Below are 23,447 nucleotides of genomic sequence, written 5' to 3' on the forward strand. Positions count from 1 at the left end.
TGTCCTTTATCTCCTTTTACCATCCCTGGAGGTATTTAAGGAAAGACTGGATGTGGCACTCGATGCCATGGTCTAGTTGCCAAGCTGGTGTTAGGTCATAGGTTGGACTTGATGATCTTAAAGGCCTCATCCAATCTAGTTGATTGTATGATTCTGTATTTCTTTGAATTAATATGGAGCTGGAAGCATTCCCATGAGATCACTTACTATGAACTTCGTAATTTTTCAATATTGGTGCAGATAATCCCTGGAAAGTTCATATGTTTGACTACTACACCCTGCATAACTTCATACAGCACACACTCTAAGCCCTCTCTCACTGTTCATCCCTCTGAATACTTGCTGACTCAGACCTGAAAGAGGTAAGGGAGTAGGAGCTCCTAGAAAGAGCTAGTAAAATAATAATAGAGCATCAAAATTGCCCTTCATTACAGCCAGGACCCAGTGTAGAAAGTCATTCAAGGCTGGCACCAGAGCAAGCATAGCAGCTACAAACTACAAAGAAAAAGAACATCTACTATTTTTAGTCCTGTCAGGACTAAAGTATCAATTCCAGTTTGTTTTGTTTTGCTTTATTTTAATCTGTTGTTTTTCTCTTGTTACTCTGGAAAATCATTGCCAGTCCTTATTCTCATGACCCACATTAAAATTATCACATGCTCTCTTTTAGCACTACAAACATGAATGAGGTAACTCCAGTGACATGCATATGATTATACTTAACTCATCCCCTTCAGAAGGTACAAGCACAATCTATGTCTTCTGGACGGTCCTTTCCAGAAGTGGATCATAAAAATCAAAAAAGTGAACAAGCTGCATTATATGCCATATGAAAAATTTTATGAAGCATTAAAATATCCCCTAAAGCATACAACACACATATTACATACAAGAAACCCTGACAATATAAAATTAACTTCCATGGTAGTCAGACTCCAGGCAATACAGCATCAAAACTAGAGAAAACATGTTTTTATTTTTGAGTCTCATAAAACTCAAATGCATTACAGACATGACTGAACAAAGCATGCATAGTTAATTCTGCTCGATTTAACTGTTTCTATCCACAAGTTAGTTCTGTTAGTTCACCAGAAATATTTAAGCATTTCCAATAAGATCACAATTACATTTTACTGGGTTTTTTTCCATCTCTCCTGCAGTTTGCACAGACCGCTGCCAGCATTTTGAAGGAGTCTGGGAACATATGTACTGAACGAAATCAAGTGATCTTGTGCCCAAGTACGCTGGTTGCAATGGCTGAAGCAATACTGCTGCCCATCAATAGCATGGAGACAGCTTATGGACCATGGAGTACTTTCAAAGACCTGTGATATTAAAATCAAATTCAAATTTCAGGTGAAATTCCACCAGTAATAAACCTCCTGGTGAAAAACCATGCTCCACATTCCAGTTGCCAACAAACTGCCACCAAAAGCACAGCCCTCAAAAGCAATGACAAATAACAGGTGAACTTCAGAGATGGGCAATCAAAGGAGGTGAGTGCTCTTCAGTGAAAAGCTAACATGGCAAGGCATAAAACAACATTTGTAACACTTCACTCCAGCAGTTATCTGCTCAAGATAATGGAGTCAAAAGAACTGCTAGCAATTTTCAGAATAAGGCCCCTGGCCCCAGTCTCTCTCATTCATTTCAGTGGGAGCCAAATTACGGGTTTATCCAATAATTCGTATAAATCTCTCAAAAAATACTAAATAACTTCCAGAGTAGTAGATGTGTAATTTTCTTCAATGAGTGGACACAATTATCACTTAGGGAACAAGGACAGATCCTGCTACAGGAGGCATTCCGACTCTGCCACATGCATCATAAACATCATGCTGACAGTTTGATTTTCCATGAAACAATTCACTAGGAGCTCCTGTTTCCTACTTTAAATCTAAAACTACTATAGTGCTTGTACTAGATAGTAAAATGGCAACCTAATTTTTGTTTTGCTTCTTGTTTTGCTTTGCTTTTGCTGCTGTTCGCTTGTTTTTGTTTTGCTATTTAATCAGTCGGGCCACATTCCTATGTTTTACTTAATCAGCACAAGTCTTGCCCAGTTTCACATCTGATACTCTAATCAAGGCATTGCAGCATATATGTATTTTTCCGAGCAGACCTATTTATGTGTATTTTTTCACATAAACACACATCTCTTCCCATAAAGCTGTGTTGTACTGTCTGCTCTAAAAAGTTAATGCCTTGCAGAGGTATTTCTCAGTTTTCAAAGACTTTCAAAGCAATCTGTCTGAGTAACACTCTTACAAGTATTTGCAAGTTTTTCTAAGCACATATTCTAGTATGCTATGCTGGAACAAAAATTGCTTTGTTTCACATGTTAGAACTTGTTAGCCCCCTGGCTAATACAAAACCTTCAACATCTTTGATGGTTGTGATTTGCTTGTTTAATAAAATGACACACAAATACAACATATTTGCAGAATGATACCACAGCTCTATTGACTTGGCTTGTGCCCTTGCACTTGGCTAGCATGAAATGCCTCTGAGCAAGTTTTTCACAACTCTCCTATGTTTTCCCTCTAATCAGTTGTTATGGATTATTGGCAGCAGTTAACAGAAATACAAGACAAGCAGTCATGGAGATAAAAGGACACTTCCTTCCAAATAAACTAGAAAGAGTAGAATCACAGAATATACCGAGCTGGAAGGGACCCACAAGGATGACTGAATCCAGCTCTCAGGCCTGCACAGGACCATCCCCAAGAGTGCCTGACAGCATTGTCCAAATGCACAGAATAATTTGTTTTCTGGACTAAATGCATCCAAGTATCTACTAAACACAGATACACAAGAGTTACAGCAAGTTATTTTTGTATTGATATCAGAAGAGTCATTAACTCACCATGACTTTCAGCGCAGTTCAGACACAGACATTCATTATTGTCACCACTACAGATGAAGATGCTACATGTGTAAACATGTGACAGCCGTTAGGGTCAGAAGACCTTCTGGCCACCAAGGTTGGCCTCTGGTACAGCACAGGCCACTCTACTTCAGCAAGATGCTCCTGTGTTGAGCTCAACAACTTGACAAAAACAATTGTCTAAAAAGATATCTCAGTAAGAAGACCAAGAGATGAAAAGAATCCTTCATGTTCACTCCTTCCATTTGTAGTGTGTGCCAAGTGTTACTCATCCTCACTCCTGATAATCTGTGCTTTTTTTTCCATTCTAATTTTTATGGCTACAAATTCCAAGCACTACTTCTTGCAATAACTTTTTGCAAGAGATTAAACGAGCCCATTGTTTTTTCCATATGAAAATGCAATTTTTCTATATAAGCTCTTACTTTTTAATTTTTTAAGGTTGTTGACAGAAAAGTTCTGCCAAAGCTTGTTAGACTTATTTAAGGCATCACCTCTTGCCTCTCTGCTGCCTTCCCAGAAAACTTTCAAGAGAAAGTGCCCATACCAAGCTGCTCCCATAACCTGTCTTGTTTAGTTTAAGCTGCAAATCATAACTAGTCTGAGGAAAAATAAACAAATTTGTGATGGAAGGCACTTGCTCCACTTCTGTCAACTCATCCTGACCGATGCTATTCATCACCCCCTCTTGACACCCCCACCCTCACTAACGTTCCATTCTGTGTTTTGCAGATTCCCTTGGGCTCCCCTTCCAATTCATTTACGCTCTTTTAAACACAGCAAAACCACATATGCCTAACAACAATTTTCCCAGTGCTACTTACCAAGACAAAGCACGCCTGGTTCTTACAAATTATTTGACCCTGATTTGCATATGCAAAACAATTAACCTAATTTGCCTAACAGCACCATTATATGAGCTCTTACTGAGTTGCAAGCCTTCATTAATCCCTAAATAAACCCTTCAATTATAATGAACTTTCTGGCATATGGTTTCCTTTTCCTACTGTACAACCTGTGTACCTTGATACTCCAAACTGAACTTTGTGTTGTGCTGTCTTAAAAAAATGGATTTCTGTTGAATGGTCCAACCGTGTCAAGTAATACAAAGGATTGTCATTTCTCCATCCTTTCCCATTCCATTAAGTTTTATGTCATCACAAGATGTATTAATATTGTTTTTAAATTTACTTTCAAAAAATGCTTTAAGTACATATCAACAGGTCTAGCACAGATACAGGTGTAACTTCTTCAGAAACACACATGTTCAATAAAGGTATTTCACTGACCCTGACTGAGATCTGCCAGCCAGATGATTTTTAAGGAGAGCATTACTGATACTGCATAGCACAAATTTTACTTCTCATGTATCTTGATACTAACAAATAGTAGAAATAAAGAGAACAGCACAAACTGACATTGGACAGAATGTATAAATCTTCCACTGTCCTAGAAAAACCTTGAGATCCTTTTACATTATTTTAGACAGCAACATGCTTAATCATGATAAAACATGCTTATCACATCACTAAGCATGACACAATCATGGCAGCTCGGCTGCTGCAGAGGTAGATGAACTTTGGTGTCTGCTTATTTACTAAGTCTACTATGCCTAGCGCTGCTCCTCTGTCCTCCAGCTTGTAACCGTCTTCCTAAAATAGTCTGAGGATATTGTATACAAGTTAGATATAGTTCTGATGGAACAGCAGTCCAGTGACTGTGCTGTCCATCACTACACTGGTGCGTGTTCACTGCTCCATCTGTGGTGCTGACCAGCAGGCAGACTGGAGCGCTGTGAGGACCACATACACCATGTCTCTGCTGAAACTGTACAAAGCTGAGGGGTCTAAAGGACTTCTAGGAAATTTAAAAAGCTCTAAAAAAAAAAAAACGAACAACAAACCAACCTTAGCTGGTAAAGGTGCACTAAGCTAATTCTGCCTTTTCCCTCAGGATTGCCAAGGACCTGTCTGCCTTTCCAGGTCACAAGACGCCCCAAAGGAAGGTGACTGGTAGAACAGTTAGGGTTAAAACTACCTCATTGCAAGACCAAGCTATGACTATGTGGCTGTGACTAACTAGGAGCTAGTGGAGCCCTAGATCAAAATCTTCAGCAGGCAGGGAAGAGACAACTCTAAGCCTCTAGTGAACATACAGATGTGAACCACAGAGCAGACATCAAGAGGAGAAAATGGTACCAAGTAATGACAGTGAACTTCCTATCTAGCAACATGCTGGTGGTATCAAAGGGAAATTAGTAGCTCCACAGGTGCAGCCAGCACTCTTCCTCCTCAGGGCCAGGCAGAGGAGAGTTGCAAAACAAGAAAAGTGGGAGAGAACAGTGAACAGTAAAACAATAATGCTTTAAATCAGCCCCCTCGGCTTGGACCACTCATTATGTCTTTACTGTAACATCATCACTTATGGAGTTTTGTAATTAAACCAACAAAAATCCCAAGGTAGTTTGCCTGCATTACCTAGAGGATGGAAAACACTAGAAAAGAAGTTTTGTTCTTGTTACCACAGCAGACAAAGTGAAGGAAAAGTAAACTTTTACCTCTTTTTCTATTTTGAGCAGCTTCTTTACTGCCACTTCCTTGTCCTGAGAAATCCATCGGGCTCGGTAGACACTCCCAAAACTCCCTCCACCGCAGTTCTCAAAAAACTGCAAGTCATCAAATTTAATTTGCACAAATGAAGCACTGGTAGACGACATCTCATAATGACAAAATATACCACAGCAAAACCTGTAAAGAGAAAAGCTTTTATTAATGCACATGCTCCAAGGATTTATGGACTTTCTTACCCATGCTCAGTCACCCAAAAATCAGAATTAAAAGCACACTACAGTAAAATCCACAAGCCACAAGAGGAAAAGTGCCTGGGAACTTGCATTCCAACAGGCTGTGCAAAAGTTTGGATAATTTGCACAAGCTATGAGGAGGAGCTGTTGGACAGAAACAACTAACAGTATTCCTCAGAGTAATCCCGACGTTTCCCGAACACCCTGGAAGCAGCTCTGCAAAAGGCAGGCACGTCGCTCCGTCCCTGTGGACAGGGAGGAAGCGTGCTCTCGGCTCCGGGCTGCCTGCCCGCTCAGGCACGCCAGGCACGCCGTCCTCACACTGCCATGGCCCACACGAGGCACACGCCACCCGCCCGGGCAGCAGCGGTGGCCGGCAAGCAGCGGCACCTTGGCACACACCACGCGCCCTAACAGTGCTCCGGGCGAGGCTGGAGCACTTCGTGCAAGGACGTGGAAAAACCTGGCCATGGTAAATCTCCCTTCCTGAGTGACTCAGTTCTGTTTGCACGTTGTAACAAAGCACAAGTACAGGGTAATTCATCTGGGTTACAATATGTGAAATTCTGCAGCCTGTGCCAAGACTGGTGTTGGCAGTTTCAAGAGACGATCCCAAGTCTGCTGACAGGGGAACAGAATGTCCTTCCCTGAGATTTCATGGTGATAAAGCTTATGGCTGTAGCGAATTTCAAGAAACATTATCACCTAAATGCATGAACAATGACTAATTTTAGGTTTCTTTTTTTAATGATGTAAGATCAGAAAGCTAAGGTCTTTAATGGGACTGCAAGACACAGCATCCTCCAGAGCCATCTGCAAGTCTGCCATGGGTTCAGTTCAGATGTACCAGTCTAGACAAAGTAGTTTTAATTACCAGCAAAAGTTACTATACTTGCAATTAATGAGTAAATTTATCAGCATAAAATGATAGATGGGTTTTAATAAAACAAGCCAGAAAAGAACCAGAGATTTTGGGCTGATGGTGAAAACTACACGTCCAATTTCACTGGTAAATTACACTAACAAAACATACAATGCCTTCTGGGAACCTCAGGTTCCACAGGTCTTTTTGAGATGAAACACACATTATGTGTTGCCCAGAGCTGGAAAACACACCTGTGCAACTCCTTGTACTGCTGACTGCCAGAATCCCTTTATGCTAGTCCCTTCTGTAACAAAGGCATTATTTGCCCCCTGGGTCTCCTGATTGTGCAGCTAATCTGATCAAAACTTTGAGATACCATTTGACCAGGAATTTCTGGCATATTTCTGGCAGGAATATTTGGTTGCAGCTATTCTCCAAATGAGAGGTGAAGATATCAACACTTTTCTATACATAACATACAGCCTTCTCTGAAACTGCCTGCTTCATTTTATTTCTCTTGACCACCCATAAAGACAAATGCTGACCAGAGCACGACAACTTTACTATGTTTACAGGAGGCTCTTTAGGAAGGAGCAGACTTCAAGCCTTTCATTGACAGCCAGCCTGCAGAGCTCTCGGGAACATGAATGCTCTCTCCCCAGAGCTGCAAGTCAGAGCAGGGATTACCAGTAGGATGTGAAATAAAGTCCCTTCTTCTAGTGCTCTGCAGCCCCTTCCCTAAGACAAGTGCCTGAACTGTCCTGCTGACCTTCTGTTCTTGTTTTAACCTTGTTGCTGTCGTTAATTTCCTGCCATCCCAGAGTCATCCTTTGCATGGCCTGCACACATTTTCTTTAGAAAAAGCTCAAAGGAAAGAAAATTGGTCAATCCTACAAACCAAGAGAGTATTGAATGGTTTAATGTTTTGCTCTTTGCCAGTGCTGCTTAATTAGCAGATCTTCAGAAACAGAAGTTCATTTGCCTTATTTACTCCAGCAGTTACTCCAAGTTCATGCTGTGTACATGGTGTCTCAAGCATATGTGACACTTTACAGACAAATAAAACAGGCTGCCTTCCCAACCCAAAGACCTCACAATTCAAGGCCGAAGCCCTTCACATATTTATGCACATGGGTAATCACACTTAAGTGAACAATTTCCTTACTGATAATAGAATTAGTTGGAAGAGTGATGTTACTCACAGGCAAAAGCATATGCACCGACTAGACCATAAATTTAACAGGAAAGCAGGAATAGCTGATAACAGATCATTGCACAGAAGAAACCAAGTGAAAAGAAAAACACATCCCAGGAAAGAAATATTTCTGGCCTTCACTATCTGAATTCAGTAGTTCTGAAGAGCTGTCAAATTATTGAACATTACTGTTCACCCAGAACCACCAAATCAACTGTTCAAATTAGTAAATTATTTGATTTCTGAAAATTACACTAGCACAGAGTAACATGCACACCAGACACTTGACAAATACAAATGAGTACTTTTCTGATGGGTCCTCCTTACTGCTTCAAATTTTACCTAAATTTTCATGCACTCGCAATGCAGTGTCTGGCACACAAGCATTTGCAGAAGCTACCATTCATTCTTTAAACACCCTCCCAGTTTCAAATTTACCTACATAATCAACCAGCTGCAGATCACAGGATCACACAATGAATCAGGTGGCAAGACCTTTGAGATACTGAGTCCAACCTGTGACTGAACACTACCATGTCAACTAGACCATGGCACTGAGTGCCACATCCAGTCTTTCCTTAAACACCTCCTGGGCAGCCCATTCCAATGTCTAATCACCCTTTCTGTGAATAAATTCTTCCTAATGTCCAGCCTAAACTTCCCAAGCTTAAGACCACGTCCTCTTGTCCTGTCGCTGGCTGTCAGGGAGAAGAGGCTGATCCCTGCCCGGCCACAACCTCCTTTCAGGTAGTTGTAGAGATGCTATAGGGCACCAGCATACAATAAGTTAATGTTATTTAAAGAATGATTCATTGGTTTGCATCAGGTTCTTCCAGATGCTTTTTTCCAGAGAAAGTAGAGGAGGTTTACAAGAGACATTCTTTATTGAGAGATCTGTAATTAAAAACCTACATTAGTTTTCTCCGAGATGAAACAACAGACCTGTTTAAACATTACTCCATGTTTTGGATTCAAGGCAGTTAATCCTCAATTAATCCTCAGATCAATCTCTGTGTTATGTTTGAGAAAACAACTGTTTAGATTAACAATTTCAAGTGACAAATCCACACACAGTTATTAACTTGTCATCCTGTCTTAAAGATATTTAGCAACCTGAGTTTATACCACTGGTTAAGAGAAAAAAAAAATAGATCAGATATTTCATTAAACTCCATAGTCTTCCACTTGCATCTGAAACAAGCACAGCATTCCAACAATGTGCAGCATTTTTTTGCATCTTACACTTCTGCAGTCAGGAGAGCAGCCCCCTGCAAGAGGGCCTCCAGGCCTGGGGCATTATGGCAACTCCTCTGCAGACAGCTAAAGAGGGTTTGGCACCTACACCCTCCTTGCCCACTCACACAGTTTCAGGTGTGTAAGTACCATCACTGTGTAGCAGGGAAACACTACACTGACTGACTTTGTTGCTTGTTCTCGATTAAATGAAAACATGACAATTTAGAAACAGTGAATGACAGGTATTTCAGGAAATAATTACATTGCTGGTTATTTCAGTTATTCCTATGGGATCTTCCTGGGGGAAAATGAATTTGCTCCTTTTTCTGTTTTATTTCTAATAGTTAACATGAGCTTGTAATCTTGCAGCAACATCTACATCTTCTCCTGGCTCTTTTTTTCCTCATAGTAACTTATATTTGAGCATGTTGTTAGAAGCTGTTCATTTCATACCAAAAAGTAACAGATCTGAGTTGCATTTGGCAGTGTTTAACATTTGAAATTATTATTTAACATCAGTATTTAACATGTCAGGATTCTACTATGCAGAGTCACTTTGTAGCAGGCAAAGTCACCACATTATGTCATCACAAGCTCAGTTCAGTACACTAATGATGTAGGTGTAGGAAACCATCTGCCATCACTGGCTTTTTGTGATTACAGCACTTTAGGGGATTAAACCACATGAGGGTCCTGACCCTGCTTAGGTCCCCATGTTTGCTGCTCCCCCTCGACCCCCCAAGGTGAGGGAACCCCCAGGCACGCAGGCTGCAGACCAACCCTGCTGCAGGCTGCCCTGCATCTTAGCACAGCGACACTGGAAGAACCTGACACATTCACTTATACCTCACAGCTCCCTGCAAACAGGCTGCAACCTAGGCAAAGTGCTTCCATGCCCAATACTCTGCTTTATTCCACGTACAAAACAGAAGTCCCTCCTATTTGTCATTCAGCTACTGCTCCCAGAGCATGGAGAGCTTCCACTTGAGGGACTTAGAGACAGGAGGGAGTAAAGAATTTAAAAACTGCACAGTAACTGCAACTCATAATTTGTTTAGTGCGTGGCTGTGAAACCAAAAATTGCATCTCTCATCTTGCACGTGCACCTGACGCTGCTCAAGTATTCAATTACTTCAGGAACACCCTTTGTAATTTATTACAGGGAACAACCATGCAACTCCCTGCCCCTCACTTTACTGCGTGGTTCCACAAAGTAGGATTCAGTGCTTCTTTCAGGAAGGCACACTGCCAACATATTGCCAATAAAGTAGTAGCACACCACACTTGTGCTATCTTAAAATACACAGCTGAATGTGCCAAGTTTCCTTATTTGGCAAAACAGCCCATTTGCTTTCAGGATCTTTGACCATCCATTTTTAGACCCAAATCATCCTTTGTGTCCAACATGGCCTACAGTCCTTGAGCATACCGACCTGGATTTTTTCAGCAGCATATTTATACAGAGCTAAAAAATATATATATTAGAAAAACAAATTAAAATGTCCAATTAAAAACCTACCCTCAAACACCAAAACATGGTTAACCACTGTCTTGTCCAAACAGAAAACAGAAAAGGAGTTGCAGTGACACTGAGCTACAAAAGATAGTGCAGAAAGAAGTTTTTATAAATAAAAAACCCCTTAATCACATCAGGAACTGCTCATGGATAAGATGCAAACAAACTGGATAAGATGCAAACAAACTCCAAGCACAAATCCAAATTAAATATATCCTAATCTTCTAATCTCCCAATGAGTTAAAATAAAGCAAATAACCCCTACAACTCCTAAACTTTCTTAATCAGACTGAGAAGCAGTCCTGCAGATGGTGAGACTGGAGGCATGGCTCTGCCTACCTTAGTTACAGAAGCAACAACATTTGAGCCTGTCCTTTGTCAGAACCTAAGAATTCTGCATAACTTTCATTAATGACATTTCTAACTTTATTTTAATTTACATAACCATCGCTACAGAAAAAGGGCTCAACTCTGCCTCAACAGTCTGAGTACTGCAGGAAAAGAATAATTTTTAAGCCAAGCTGTGTCAGTGGCGGAGACTGAACGCTTTAAAGGCTTCACTTTAAATAGAAAACATACTATCTCAGAAGACCCCTAAATTGCTCACTTCACTGACATTATACCTTGTAAGTGATGCCTGCCAGCAGGTACACACACACACAATAGCATGCATGAACGACAAGGCAGCTAAGCCGGCACTCAGGCCCATAGCACAGCTCTGTCCTGGCACGGGCCAGACTGCAGGACCTGGGCCTCAGTTTTGTCCGTGTTTCTGTCTTCCCCTCAGAGTCAGCCAGGCTCTCCAGGGCTACCATTATTCACACAATGCCACCGGTATGCAAAGCACATTATGGATAGATAAAATAAGTAGGCTTCTGAGGACTTACAATTTCAGGACAAAGTCCTGAAAACATCTAACCGCATGCCTCCTGCGGAAAGCTATGATGTTTTCAGGCAGTGACCCAGTTAATCCGGTGCTTTCAAATTATTTCTGCTTCTGGAACTTAGAAAAAGTAATGATCCATGGCTTTCCCGATGGCTCTGTCGCTGAAACTCCCAGCAGAGCATGCTGGATACAGGGGTAATAGATGGCTCACATACGCGTGCTTAATAAAAGATCATACTGCTGGAAACGAGCTAACTTAAGCAAACACAGCAAAAACAAAGAACGGCAGCTTACTTAAAAAAAGCAAAACGAAAAAGCCGGAGGGAATGAAAGTCACACTTCAAATCCCAACCCGACCTATTTCATGCCCAAAACAACAGCAAAATGCAGCAGGTGCGCTGCATTTGATACACAGTCTAAGGAGCACAGGGGTGGCCGAGGGCAGCAGCCCCCAGCCGGCCGCCAGCTGCCCATGTCCGGCTGCCCAGGTCCCGCTGCCCGCCCTCACGGGCGGCAGCCAGCGGCAGCACCTTTCCCGCGCCGGGCCGTCCCGCCCGGGTGTCGCTCGGCGGACACCGCTCTGCCCTGCCCTGCCCTGTCCTCCCGGCGGGGCACGGCTCCTCTCCCGACCCCCGTCCCACTGCGCGGCCACGCGTGGGCGCCGCTGACCACGGGGGCGTTTGGCCGGCGCGGCGGCACCAAGGCGACGCAAGGTCAGGCCGTGTGCCCGGCCGGCCGCCTCCCTTCACGGGGCTTCTGAAGTTGCTTCAGCACGGGGAACGTCAAACCCGGAGAGCGCACCCACGGCCCGGCCCGGCCCGGCCCCGCCGGCTGCCCGCCGCCTCCCTCCGCCCAGCGAAACGCGCACCCACCGCGCCGCCGCCCCCACCGCTGCCTCCACGGGGGCGCCTCGCCGTCCTCACCTTTCCCGAGGGACTCCGGGCTGGCGGGACCCGAGCGGCGCCGATCCCGGAGCCGCCGAGGGAGGCTACAACCGGCGCGACCGCGTCTCCCGCTCCGTCCCCCGCGCTTCCGGTTGGTGCCGGGAGCCGAAGCCGCCGCCGCCCCCGCACCGCCTCGCAGCGGCGCCACCCCGCGCTCCGCGCCGGGCCCCGCGGAAAGGCGCGGCCGCCGCCGGCTCGGGGGTGCGGGCGGCGCGGTGCCCTACCTGTAGGGGGCGCGGTGCCGGGGCAGGGCGGGCGGTGCCGGCGCGGAGCGGCCCTTCGGGCTGCGGGTGCGGCGGGCGGAGGCGAGAGCGGCTCCCCCCACCCTGGGACACGGGCGGCGGGGTACCGGGCGCGTAGCCCCTCACGGGCTGCGCACCCTGCACCCACACCTTGAGCGCTGTGCTGGGGCTGGCGTGAGGCGAGCGGGATGGAGCATCAGCTTCTCAGAATCACAGAATCGCAGAATCACAGACTATGCTAAGTTGGAAGGGACCCACAAAAACCATGAAGTCCAACCCCTGGCCTTGTACAGGACATCCCCAAGAATCGCACCATGTACCTGACAGTGGTGTCCGAACACTCGTTGGACTCTGTCACGCTTGGTGCTGTGACCACTTCCCTGGAGAGCCTGTTCCAGTCCCCAACCCCACACTGCATGAAGAACCTCTTAATAATATCCAACCTAAACCTTCCCTGACACAACTTCAGGCTATTCCATCGGGTCCTGTCACTGGTCACCACAGAGATGAGATCAGTGCCTGACCCTCTGCTTCCCCACATGAGGAAGTTGTAACTGCAGTGAGGTCTCCCCTCGATCTCCTCGAGGCTGAACAGACCAAGTGACCTCAGCTGCTCCTCATATGGCTTCTGCTCAAGGCCCTTCACCACCTTTGTTGGCCTCCTTTGGACACTCTCTAGGAGCTTTATATCTTTCTCATAATTGTGGTGCCCAAAACTGCACACGGTACTCGAGGTGAGGCCGCACCAGTGCAGAGCCTGGCTGGCGATGCTGTGCCTGATGGCCCCCAGGACACACACTTGGCCCTCCTGGCTTGGACTGACCGGGGAGGACGGCCTCTGGCTGAGTGGCTGACTGCTTGTTGGTCAGCTGTGCCAAACTTGGGAAGAGCCTCTGGACTGAGCAGGGCCTGTTCTCTCAGGTGTTTCCACTGGACAAGGGCAGCCCAGCCACTGCAGGTGGAGGGAGTCTAGGCACGGGGCTGTGCTGCCATGGCCACAGCTTTGGAAGCACAAGCTTCTTCCTTCCAGGGTTCCTGCTTCAGTGACAGGCAGTATGGCTAAATATTTTACCAAAACGACCAGATGAAGGTAACAAAAAAAACCTGCTTTGTTGTTCTTGTGCCATGAGGGCTGGGATGGTATTTTCCCAAGATGCAGCATGTTTAAGTCCTGGGTGTCATCTGGGATTTCCAAGCTTCTGTGGGTGAGGGTTTGGAGGTGCCAAGGAGTAGGAAGGGAGCAGGTTTGCCCCTACAGCCAGTCCCCCTTTCAGGAATATGGAAGAAGAGGAGGACTTGACTGGCAATTGTAACCCCTGCCACCCTTCGTACATATTCCCTGGCTGCCCAGGTCAGAAATGAAACAGAGACAACCCACCTCCACCCTCTGAAGCCACACAGACTGCTTCTTATCCAAACATTTTAATGGTATTGAGGTACTCTGCTGTTGCGGAAAACTTTTTTGCAAACAGAATCAGCTTATTAATGTTTCAATAAGACAGCTTACTGGTGTCACACTTAAAGGAAGTGACTCAAAAGACTCGGGAGGCAAACAATTTTTCTATTGAGGTAAGCACATCATATGGCTGTGACAGCACATTTTCTGTACAATACAAGTTATCATGCAAGATTCAATGCCTAGCGCTGCTTTACTCTGCACTCCCCAGGTCATCTACTGCTCACTGTACACTGTGATTTTATATTCTTTGGAGAACTGCAGCTCCTCTATATCTCTCATATTTGACTGTTGATACATGCATGTGATCTGCCATATAAAACCAGTTTTGTAGCACAATGGTTCACAAAGAGGTGTGCAGCATCCCACTGAATCATATACGTTAATTGTACATCTCAAAGGTGTATGGTATCAAGGTGAATCATGGAAGAACACTTTACTGATTAATCAAATGTAATTATTTAATGGATATTGAAGGCTTTCCCCCAGGTTGTATTAGTTTGGCATGAGGGAAAATAAAAACCAGTTAAAACAGTGGAGCAGAAGTATACATTTCTGTGCTCAAAATACAACATTTCACTGAACTGTAATAATAGGAGTAAAGTTCAGCAAGATCTTAAGCACTCAGTGCAGAAAGTATGTGAAGACGAAAGTCAAAAAGCAGGCACTGGTGACCCCCTTTTGCCCACCTGACAGGTTCAGTATTGCCAGGACAAGCAGTGAAGGCAGTTAGCATGCTTTGGCTTCCCCTGGGTACTGCAGTTTCAGGCCTTTCTTTGTCTGACCTGAGAGCGCTTGTGCTTTCTTATGAACTGATACGCTGGTGAGCCTGGAGACATCTCCAGTCAAAAGTGCCACATTTTAAAGGAACACACAAATATCAAATACAAGTCACATGAAACTATGCTCTGTGCTCTGGAGGAGGAGAGGTGCCACATACTTAGTCTCTTAAATGCTGTAACTAAAGTGTTTATCCTTCCTGTCAGAGGCAGTTGCCAATTAGTCAAATGATTTAAAAATCTGTTTGAATGTTAAATCAGCTGTTTCACAGGCATTTTCCTTTAGCACATGTATTCAGAGGTCTCTTGCCTAGTGTGCTTTGTCTGGGCATTTTTTCCATGGCTGTTTCTCTGCAGAGCTGGGATTTACCATATGTGACTTTAAGCCCTGGTTGCAGGGCCTAAATAAACGATTCCAGTAGCACATGAGAAATGAGGGGGTGGTTAATATTTCCTACTTCAAGAGTAGGAGTGCAGAGTCTGCACCAGGCAATGTGTTAATGTGCCACTTGTTTAAATCACGTAATTGCACCTGCTCTAGTAGAGGACAAGTGAGAGAAAGCAAAGAAGTCTGCCCAAGGACTGTCCAACCCCAGTGCTACACTGTTGTGAAGCTGAAACTATTACAACAAGGTTTTATGTGTGCATTTTGGGGCTTGTACTCTTTCTGCCCTCTGGTTAGTGAGACTGGATATTTTCAAGCTGTTTTTCCGTTGTCATGAAAATTAAATCAAAAATAGCTAGAAAAGATCAGAAAGCAGCATAATGGCAGTTTCTTAAATGGTCATACTACCATACAGAACACTGAGTCAACACATGGTGGTATGTTTTCCCTACTTCCGGAGGTAGCAAACTCAGAGAAACTCAAAAGTTACATATGGAGAGCTTAATCCTAATCTCAGGCTTCTTCAATTGATATGGGACAGGCAGAAAAGCTTTTTTTTTTTGTTAGCTATTTAAAAGCTAACGAAAGTTATTGTAAAGCCACAACAATTGGCAAAGGATAAAGGCAGCTTTAGCAACTTTTAACTCGATTTTAGAGTTGAAAGGATTCATATGAATTGTCTCTTTACATCTCATCACAGGTTGTGTAATGATGTCTCACCATGTTTCAACATGGAAAATACAGTGTCATCCATATGTCCAGATGGTTTAAATCATCCTGCCTGCCAAAAGCGTAAGGCACAGCCCTGCCTTGCCTGTTGAGCCCTGTTCCTGCTGCTGCACTGCCCACCTCACCTTCTGGCAGCATGGTGTTTGCACGGCTACACAGGGAACTGGGCCATGCGGGAGAAGCTGCTGCAGAGAAAATGAATCAGTTTTCACTCAGAGCAGAATGCATGTCATCAGGCAATTGCACAAAGACTCGTGCCAGCACAAAGGCAGGAAAGGAGCAAGGGCTGATAAAAGCAGCTGAGAGGGGATGGAGCCTGGAAGTGCTTTTTTAGCAGTAGTGGTGGTTTATGCCAGCTTAAACTGTATGTGAAACTCTAGACTCAGATAATTTGTAGGTGGACACCTGCTCTGTATTTTTCAATTCTCCTTCAAGACTGGCCCAGAGTTCATCTCAGGCTTAATACGGAGGTTTCTTTGAAGCACGGCTGCTTCTTTGGTTGCTACGGCCTCCTCCCATTTCTAGCTTAAAAATTGGCCAGAAAACATGTGGAAGTCATGCCTGGGATGTACTGGGAAGGTTGTACACACTGCTGTAGAAGATGTAGCACTAGTGTATGCTAGTGTTAATCTAGCTAGTTTGAGCAATGTTAGCTGTAACAACACGGTGGCACTAGGTTTATGCCATTTTTTCCATCAGGTTTGTGATCTGGAAGAGGTGGACAAATGGCTCACCTGAAAGCCCTCCCTATGTTATTTTTGCTTGCATTCCAGACTGAAATACATGCAGGTATGTCTACACATGCTGTGATCACACACCTCTGCAGTTACACCCCAAAGCATAACTAGCAGGATTGGTTTCATGACTAAAAGACAACTTGTGTGGTACTGCTAGCCAAAATAAGCTGCCTTTTCTCTTTCTGGGTGACGGCAAGTGGAAAGTCTAAGGAATTGTCTTTGGAATTGGCTCAGAGGCAATCTTGCCATTCCTGCTGTACGTGAGGGGGTGAGTGTGCACCCAAAACCACCAGCCTGATGCTACATGCAGTCCCCATGCTCGCACAGCTGAGACTGTGATTCCTGTTTGCTTCAGCAGCCCAGTCTTTGGTGTCCTGTGGGAATTGGCTTCTTGACTTTCATGAGGAATGAAAGAAGAGCTTGTACCAACCATTGTCCATCTATGAGACCCATCTTTGTTGTTGTTTTCTTGTCTTTTTTTTTTTAAATTTTAAATAAGGATTTTGTGAAAGTGCCTATATGTTATACTTAACATGAAATTATAAATATATTATTAAATATTAATTACTTATAAAACGATTAAGTACAAAATTATTTAATACAGACCAGAATGATTAAATACAGACATGTGACAGAATATGCTTGTGTGCAATGGGTGTGCATCAAATACCTGCTTTGTGCACAATGGTTTTCAGAACTGGCAGGTTGCAGCTTGTACACTGCCTTTTGATCAGGCATGTGTGCATTGTAAAAGCACATGTAACTTCTACAAAAATGTCAGTATAATTAACAATGAGATAGTCATGAGGTGGCAAAATATTAACAAGAAATCCCATTATTGATCGTTTTACAAGAATGGTTTTCTTATCTTTTTCTGGCACCACAGTTTTTAGCTGATCATTATACTCAGCTGTAATCCACTCACTAGTACTCTGTTCAGCTACCATTTCATTACATACTTTTAATTGTATATATATAGCTCATACTCCTTCTTATATTAAATTTTGTGGTCCAATGGACTTAATTTGTTGTTCTAATTTTGGCAGATTTTTTCTCTAAAATGTAATACAGCTTAACACTGTTTTCTTTGTTTTAGAGCTGTGCTGAATTTATTGTAGCTGTGCCCATTTGTGTTTTCTAATCCACATTACTCTGAGCTCCACTGAAGCAACAGTCCCTTCATTGCTCTCTAAATTTTTTTCCAATAGATTGCTCGGTCACAGAGAGTTTGGAGAGAGGCAGGCACAATTCCACCACCTCTGAGGACCACCAAGGGAAGATAACAACACAGAACTTTCAACAAATGATTTAAAGCATAATATATTTTCTTTATTAAAACCAATTATTACCAAACTATTTAATACATTTACCTTTCTTCTAAAGTAAATGCAGGTACTGGAATAATGAAAATTTTGGCCACCATTGGCAGGGAATTGGTTTGAATTACAAAGAAAATATTAATCCTTTTAATGATGTACTGTATTATGAGTAGCTTACATTTTTTGCTACTTCTTTAATCCAGTGTACATTAATTAGAAACAAATCTGTCTGTTGGAGATCACATATTTTTTCCCTTTGTATGTAGAGATTAAATAAGACTAGAAATTGTCCATAATGTTAGACTGCCTCAGAAAAGCAATTACTCTAGATAAATTTGTTTAGCTATATCATCTCAGTCCCTTTTCCTGGGATTCCAAAAAGAGGTGATCGACTCCCCCAAAACACAAGCACAATATTAACAGTGTCTAGTTATGACAGGAAGGAAACAAAAATCCCTGCAAACCTCTTACTAGTTTCTGGCAACAGTGCTAGCTGATCAGGAGCACCACAAAGGAGTTACATGCCAGACAAGAGGAACAGGAGAAACACTAGGGCAGGAATTACAAATGGAAGGAAATGCTGGATTTCAAACAGACACTAGACAGCAACCTGCCAGTACTGCAGCCCTCAAGGGTCAGTCCTACAGAGAATGAGGACATCTAAAGAAAACCCAAGGCAAAACTGTCTCTCTGTTATCTGAGAACATCCACAATGCTGCCGACAGTACTCCTGTGCAGAAATAATGTACACCTGTGAAAAAACACAAAGAGTCGGCAAATACAGATAGCAGGTTCACTTGCTGGCTCGGACAGCATCTGAAGAAAGAACTATTTAAAAACACAAGAGGTGGTGTTATAATGAGGAAACCATGGAGAGCAGAAAGCTTATGATTATTGACAGAAGTTGATTAAGAAATGGATTATTGTCTGTTAGGATGTTGGAATATCTACTGTCACCTCTATCCTACGTATCTTTATGTAAATTTCCTTTAATTGAGGTATTCATTTACAATCATTATTTTCATTGGTAATGTGCTGTATTTGCATTTGAAAGCAAAAAGAGGAAAAAAATTAAACATGACTGGCTGACCCCTACCATGTGAGAAAGGGTTCGCTTTTTGTCACTCTGACCCAAATGGATTAGGGCCAGGAAATAAAGGTCAAGCTCTTACCAGTACCCCCATGTGTCACGTTTTTATTACATGGAGTTTCCAAGAAAAATATTCCAATTTGCGTCAGTAATTATTCATTCTTTATGCATTATCATGTCAGTTTCTGAGTTTATTTTGAATTCAGAAATTACCTTTGAGTGCCAGGCCTATTAAAACGCAACCCTTTGTGAAATACCCTTCAGCAGTTAGATGTAAGTGATAGATTCTGTAGCTGTACACACTGTCTTTTCCCTTTTAAGAATCTCCCCTTCTACAGCAGTCCCCCCATCACTTGAGTCATAAACCGCCAAGACCGTGGCTGGATTATGCTCCTTTGTGGATTTGCAAGTTGCTGCCTTAGTTAGATGTCTGAGGGCTGTAATTGCTAAAGCAGTGCACAGGGCAGATGGGGTTGGAGCCAGTCTGTCCATGCTGTTGGACAGCGTGAGGTAAAAGAGTGCGGTAACGTACCCTGCGTGCTCCTCTAACACACTGACCACAGCGAGAAGCTTGAGACCAGCGACGTCGGAGCTCCCTGTCCTGTGGGAATTGGTTTGGGGCAGTGCTGCACCTTTCCAAGAGAGGCAGAAAGGTGATGGTCCCCTCCAGCCACTGAGGCCACACCCCAGCCCAGGGCTGCCCAGCCCCACCACAATGCCATGGGAGACATCTGAGGGTGCCAGGGGTTCCATGGGCACAGCTACAGCCCTGGACACAGGGCTCCAAAGATAAGCTCCTAAAGAAGTTTCTGGTTTTGCAGTTTCAAGGATAACTTTTTAATCTGGTCATTATTTTCTTTGATTGCTAATACCTTGACCTCTGGTGACAGCTGCTGCTTATGCCTGCTAAACTTTAATGCAGGCTACAGTAAAGAACGTTACGATTATTTGAAAAGGCAGAGTGTAATGCATTTCAGATTAACAGTGAAAGAAAAGCTATTCAAGTTAGAGGTTCACTTTGCCATATCACTCTATGCTGCTTTCCTTATTATCAGTACAAAAAATGATATGAGAATAGCACATCTTTTAATTTCCTTCTACTATTACCTCTTGATTTGCATTCAGAGCTCCCAGAAGAAATACTGCTGAATTCAGAAGTAGTCTATTTAAGCTGCGTGGTGTTTAAAAACGCTGGAAGAGGCTAAGGTGCTCTATATTATGCAGTTGACCTTACTAAGAAGCTGTGTTAACAATTTAGATTTATAATTTTGTTAAATTTTTTTTTCTCCAAGCAAAATTCATTATCTTTTTTTGTACCGCTGAAGGTTAAATCTTCTTCTCTCTGACTTATTTTGTAAGATTTCTAAATTATATTTAAACTTCTTGTATTTAAAAGGTTGTTTTGCCAGTGTCTTTGAAAAGAAGGATTTTTTTTTTTCTGTCTCTCTTTGTACCTGGTCTGAAGAGACTGTGTGCCCTCACAGTGTTTTACCTAGGAAGAAAGAACCCAATCCCTACATCTGCAGAGTCCTGCAAACACATTTGAACTCTTTTGTCTTGCACTATCATATCTTTGTGGCCACTGGGTTTGAACAAGATGTCCATGGAAAATATTTTGGATCCTGCCTTTACCAAACAGTTGTAGCCTCCTGGTGTGCAGGATTCAAGCCTCCCTGGATTTAACCAGTCAGCACTGGGCCTGGTCACTGAGAAAAAGAACAAACCCTAACAAGTCAACAATAGTGAAATGTGCCAGGGTCGGGAGAGCTGTACCCTGTGACCCTTTAGACTCTGCAGCCCTAAACAGAGGTGTTTGTGCTCTCTGTTGCTGCCTGAGCAAAAAAATGTCAGTGGTGGAACCCTGTAATGCAGAACAATTTCCAAAATGCTCAAGGTGTCACCATGCTGGCTTAGTGGTCCCCTGCAGTGGATATTTATTATGGACAATGCCTCCTGGTCATCTCTCATCTGAAAACTCATACTACAGTTATAACTCTGCCAGTAAATAAAACAGGGTAAGGAGCCCTGGGCCCTGAGGCCAAGCAGCATGGACCAGCCATATCAGCACTGTATGGCCTGTGACCATCAGGCATAATCATCATTTAGAACAGACATATTTTTTCAGCCTGCAGTGTTGCAATGAGGAGGGGGCTGTGCTGCAGGGCTTATGCTGTTTGTGCAAGTGGGTGTGATGGCAGTACAGAGCACCTTGGGTCCCACTGGAGGACTGTGGGGGTGGGACAGAGACAGGACAGACAGCTCTGTAGTTTCCCCCGGAAATACCCTGCTGCATGATCCCCCACAAGTAATGGCTGGACACTCTCCTGCAGGGATAGCTGGCATAGGCCACAACCAGGCCAAGTGCTGCAACTAAAGCAGGACAGACCATGAGCAGAGCGGTGCTGAGGATTGCCCAACTCCCTGAAGCCAGGCCTGCAGACTGGCCTGAGAGTCAGCAGTAAGGGGGTGTCTTCAGTGACACCCCCTTCAAGTTGTGACTTGTAGCTGTGAGCACAGGGGGAAGTCAGGATGGATGTTTAGACATTTCAGTGTTTCTTGAGCTCCTATTCATTCTCCACTCTATTGCAACAGTCGCTCAGACTTCCTACAGCAAGAGCAATATATTGACAGCTGCCTTCCTGTTGTAAAGTCAACACAGGGAGCAAGGGAAGCCCAGGACAGATTCTAGAGCCAGAAGGTAGTTCTATCAATCTAATCTCTAGGTATGTAGACAGTGATCAGCACCATAGCAACTATCTGAGCCACTTGAGTGAGTTAGATACAGAGATGGCAACACTTGTTATTTGTACAGCACCCTTTATTGGAAAATTAAAAATGTCAGATACCAGTTTCATTGAGTAGGTAAACTGCATTCATTTGTTGATATGGAGGTGCCATAAAACCTCTCGTTTTATCACTGGGATATAACTACATGATAGAGACTGTTGGCAACAAATAAGTAAAACAGTTAGAGGTTTTAAAGAAAAAAAGAATAAACCAAGGGGATAAAAACATACTAAATGCATGAAGAATTGGTCTATACGCAGAGCCAAGCCAAAACTTGGCAGCTTTATAAACCAGCTAACACAGAAATAAATGAAAGTCTAAACAATAGGAACAAACCTGGAACAAATAAAATCATGAACTCAGAAATGTTACCAATTGATTGCAAAGATAAAAATGCCTTTTGAATTAATTGTGTCCCTGTAGTTTATTCTACTGCATACTTTGCTTCTGGGAAGATTCTGCATCTGAAAAAGCCATATGAAGTATATTCGTCGAACAGTACAAATGGAAATAAATTTTTCTCACTTGAAATAATAAGACACAAATTTGTCTCTATGTTATTAGCTGGTTTTCCTCTGAATCATCTTGAACTTCCAGTCAGACAGCAAAGTTAAAATAAATTATTTCATCATGCTGCAGAATATTTCTTAACTGTGTAATTCTTTCCTTTGCAGAATGCAGGTACCAAGCAGTTGTGGTTCTATGTGTCAGCATTTCCCTGGTGACTCTCAGCTCTTGCAGAATTCATGCTTTGACTAAAAGAATGTAATTATTTTTATAGATAAAAAAAAAAATCTGTATGTGCATACTGACTCGACACAGTTCTGCTCAATGCAAAAATAAATATACTCTGCATCCAAAGCAAAATGTAGACTACATCAATGGGGTCATCTCTGAAGCTTATGAGATAATAGTTGCAACTTCTAATTTCAGGCTTAAACAGTTTTATGACATCCAGCTTCACAGCACAGAGCAAGTGTGAATGCAGTAGGAAAGACTTCTGCCATTTGAACATTCCGTTGGCATGCACTTGGCTGCCATCTGGGCTTGCCCAGCAGTAGTACAGCCATCCCCAGAAGGATTTGGGAGGGGAAAAGGCACTGCCAGAGCACCTCTCCCCTCATGGCTGTAGGCCCTGAGAGACCTCCCTGTGGTGACCGAACCCAGAGGTCTCTCAAGTGCCTTGAGTTAGCCAAGGTCTCGAGTTTGCTAACCTGAAGTAAAATCCTGCCCAAGGTAAGATAACTCGTAGTGCTCACATTAGTGACTGAGCAGGACAAATTAGCCAGATAGCCAAAACTAAGACTATCTCCCTTCTTTATTTAAACCCTTCCAATTTAAATGTTTTCTCCTTAGAAACAAACCAGCTAACAAGACCATGGTGTTGCACCACTGCCAGACTGTCATGCCCTGTGGCAGGGATGGATCTGACTGGCTTTAAACTCGTCGTCCATCTCACAATGCATGAAGGCCAACTGCGGGTTTGAGGCCCAGCAAATGAGCAGCCAAGTTTGATATATCAGCCAATTAGCAGCGTTGGTATTTATGCAGGAATGAAGCTGAAAGTGCAAATAAGGCCAGTGACTAAACC

At 43.4% G+C, this 23,447-nt stretch overlaps 1 protein-coding gene across 4 annotated transcripts in view; it reads right to left on the reverse strand.

Moving 5' to 3' along the window:
- The window catches only part of MAP3K20 (mitogen-activated protein kinase kinase kinase 20), a 90,409-nt gene extending 77,955 nt beyond the window's left edge, over positions 1 to 12,454 (reverse strand). For 2 of the 4 annotated variants that reach the window (XM_048308813.1, XM_048308811.1), the window contains exons 1-2: positions 12,312 to 12,454; positions 5,445 to 5,634 (exon numbers count right to left, since the gene is read on the reverse strand). In XM_048308813.1, the coding sequence (XP_048164770.1) occupies positions 5,445 to 5,603 (159 nt within the window). In that variant the 5' untranslated portion in view covers positions 5,604 to 5,634; positions 12,312 to 12,454. Of the gene's footprint in view, positions 1 to 5,444; positions 5,635 to 5,856; positions 5,878 to 12,311 lie in introns of those variants that run through there. The other 2 variants (XM_048308812.1, XM_048308814.1) reach the window with 2 other exon arrangements.
- Between the last annotated feature and the right edge of the window lie 10,993 nt (positions 12,455 to 23,447).

This window comes from Corvus hawaiiensis, chromosome 7 (assembly GCF_020740725.1).
Source record: "Corvus hawaiiensis isolate bCorHaw1 chromosome 7, bCorHaw1.pri.cur, whole genome shotgun sequence".
Classification (NCBI taxonomy): Eukaryota; Metazoa; Chordata; class Aves; order Passeriformes; family Corvidae; genus Corvus; species Corvus hawaiiensis.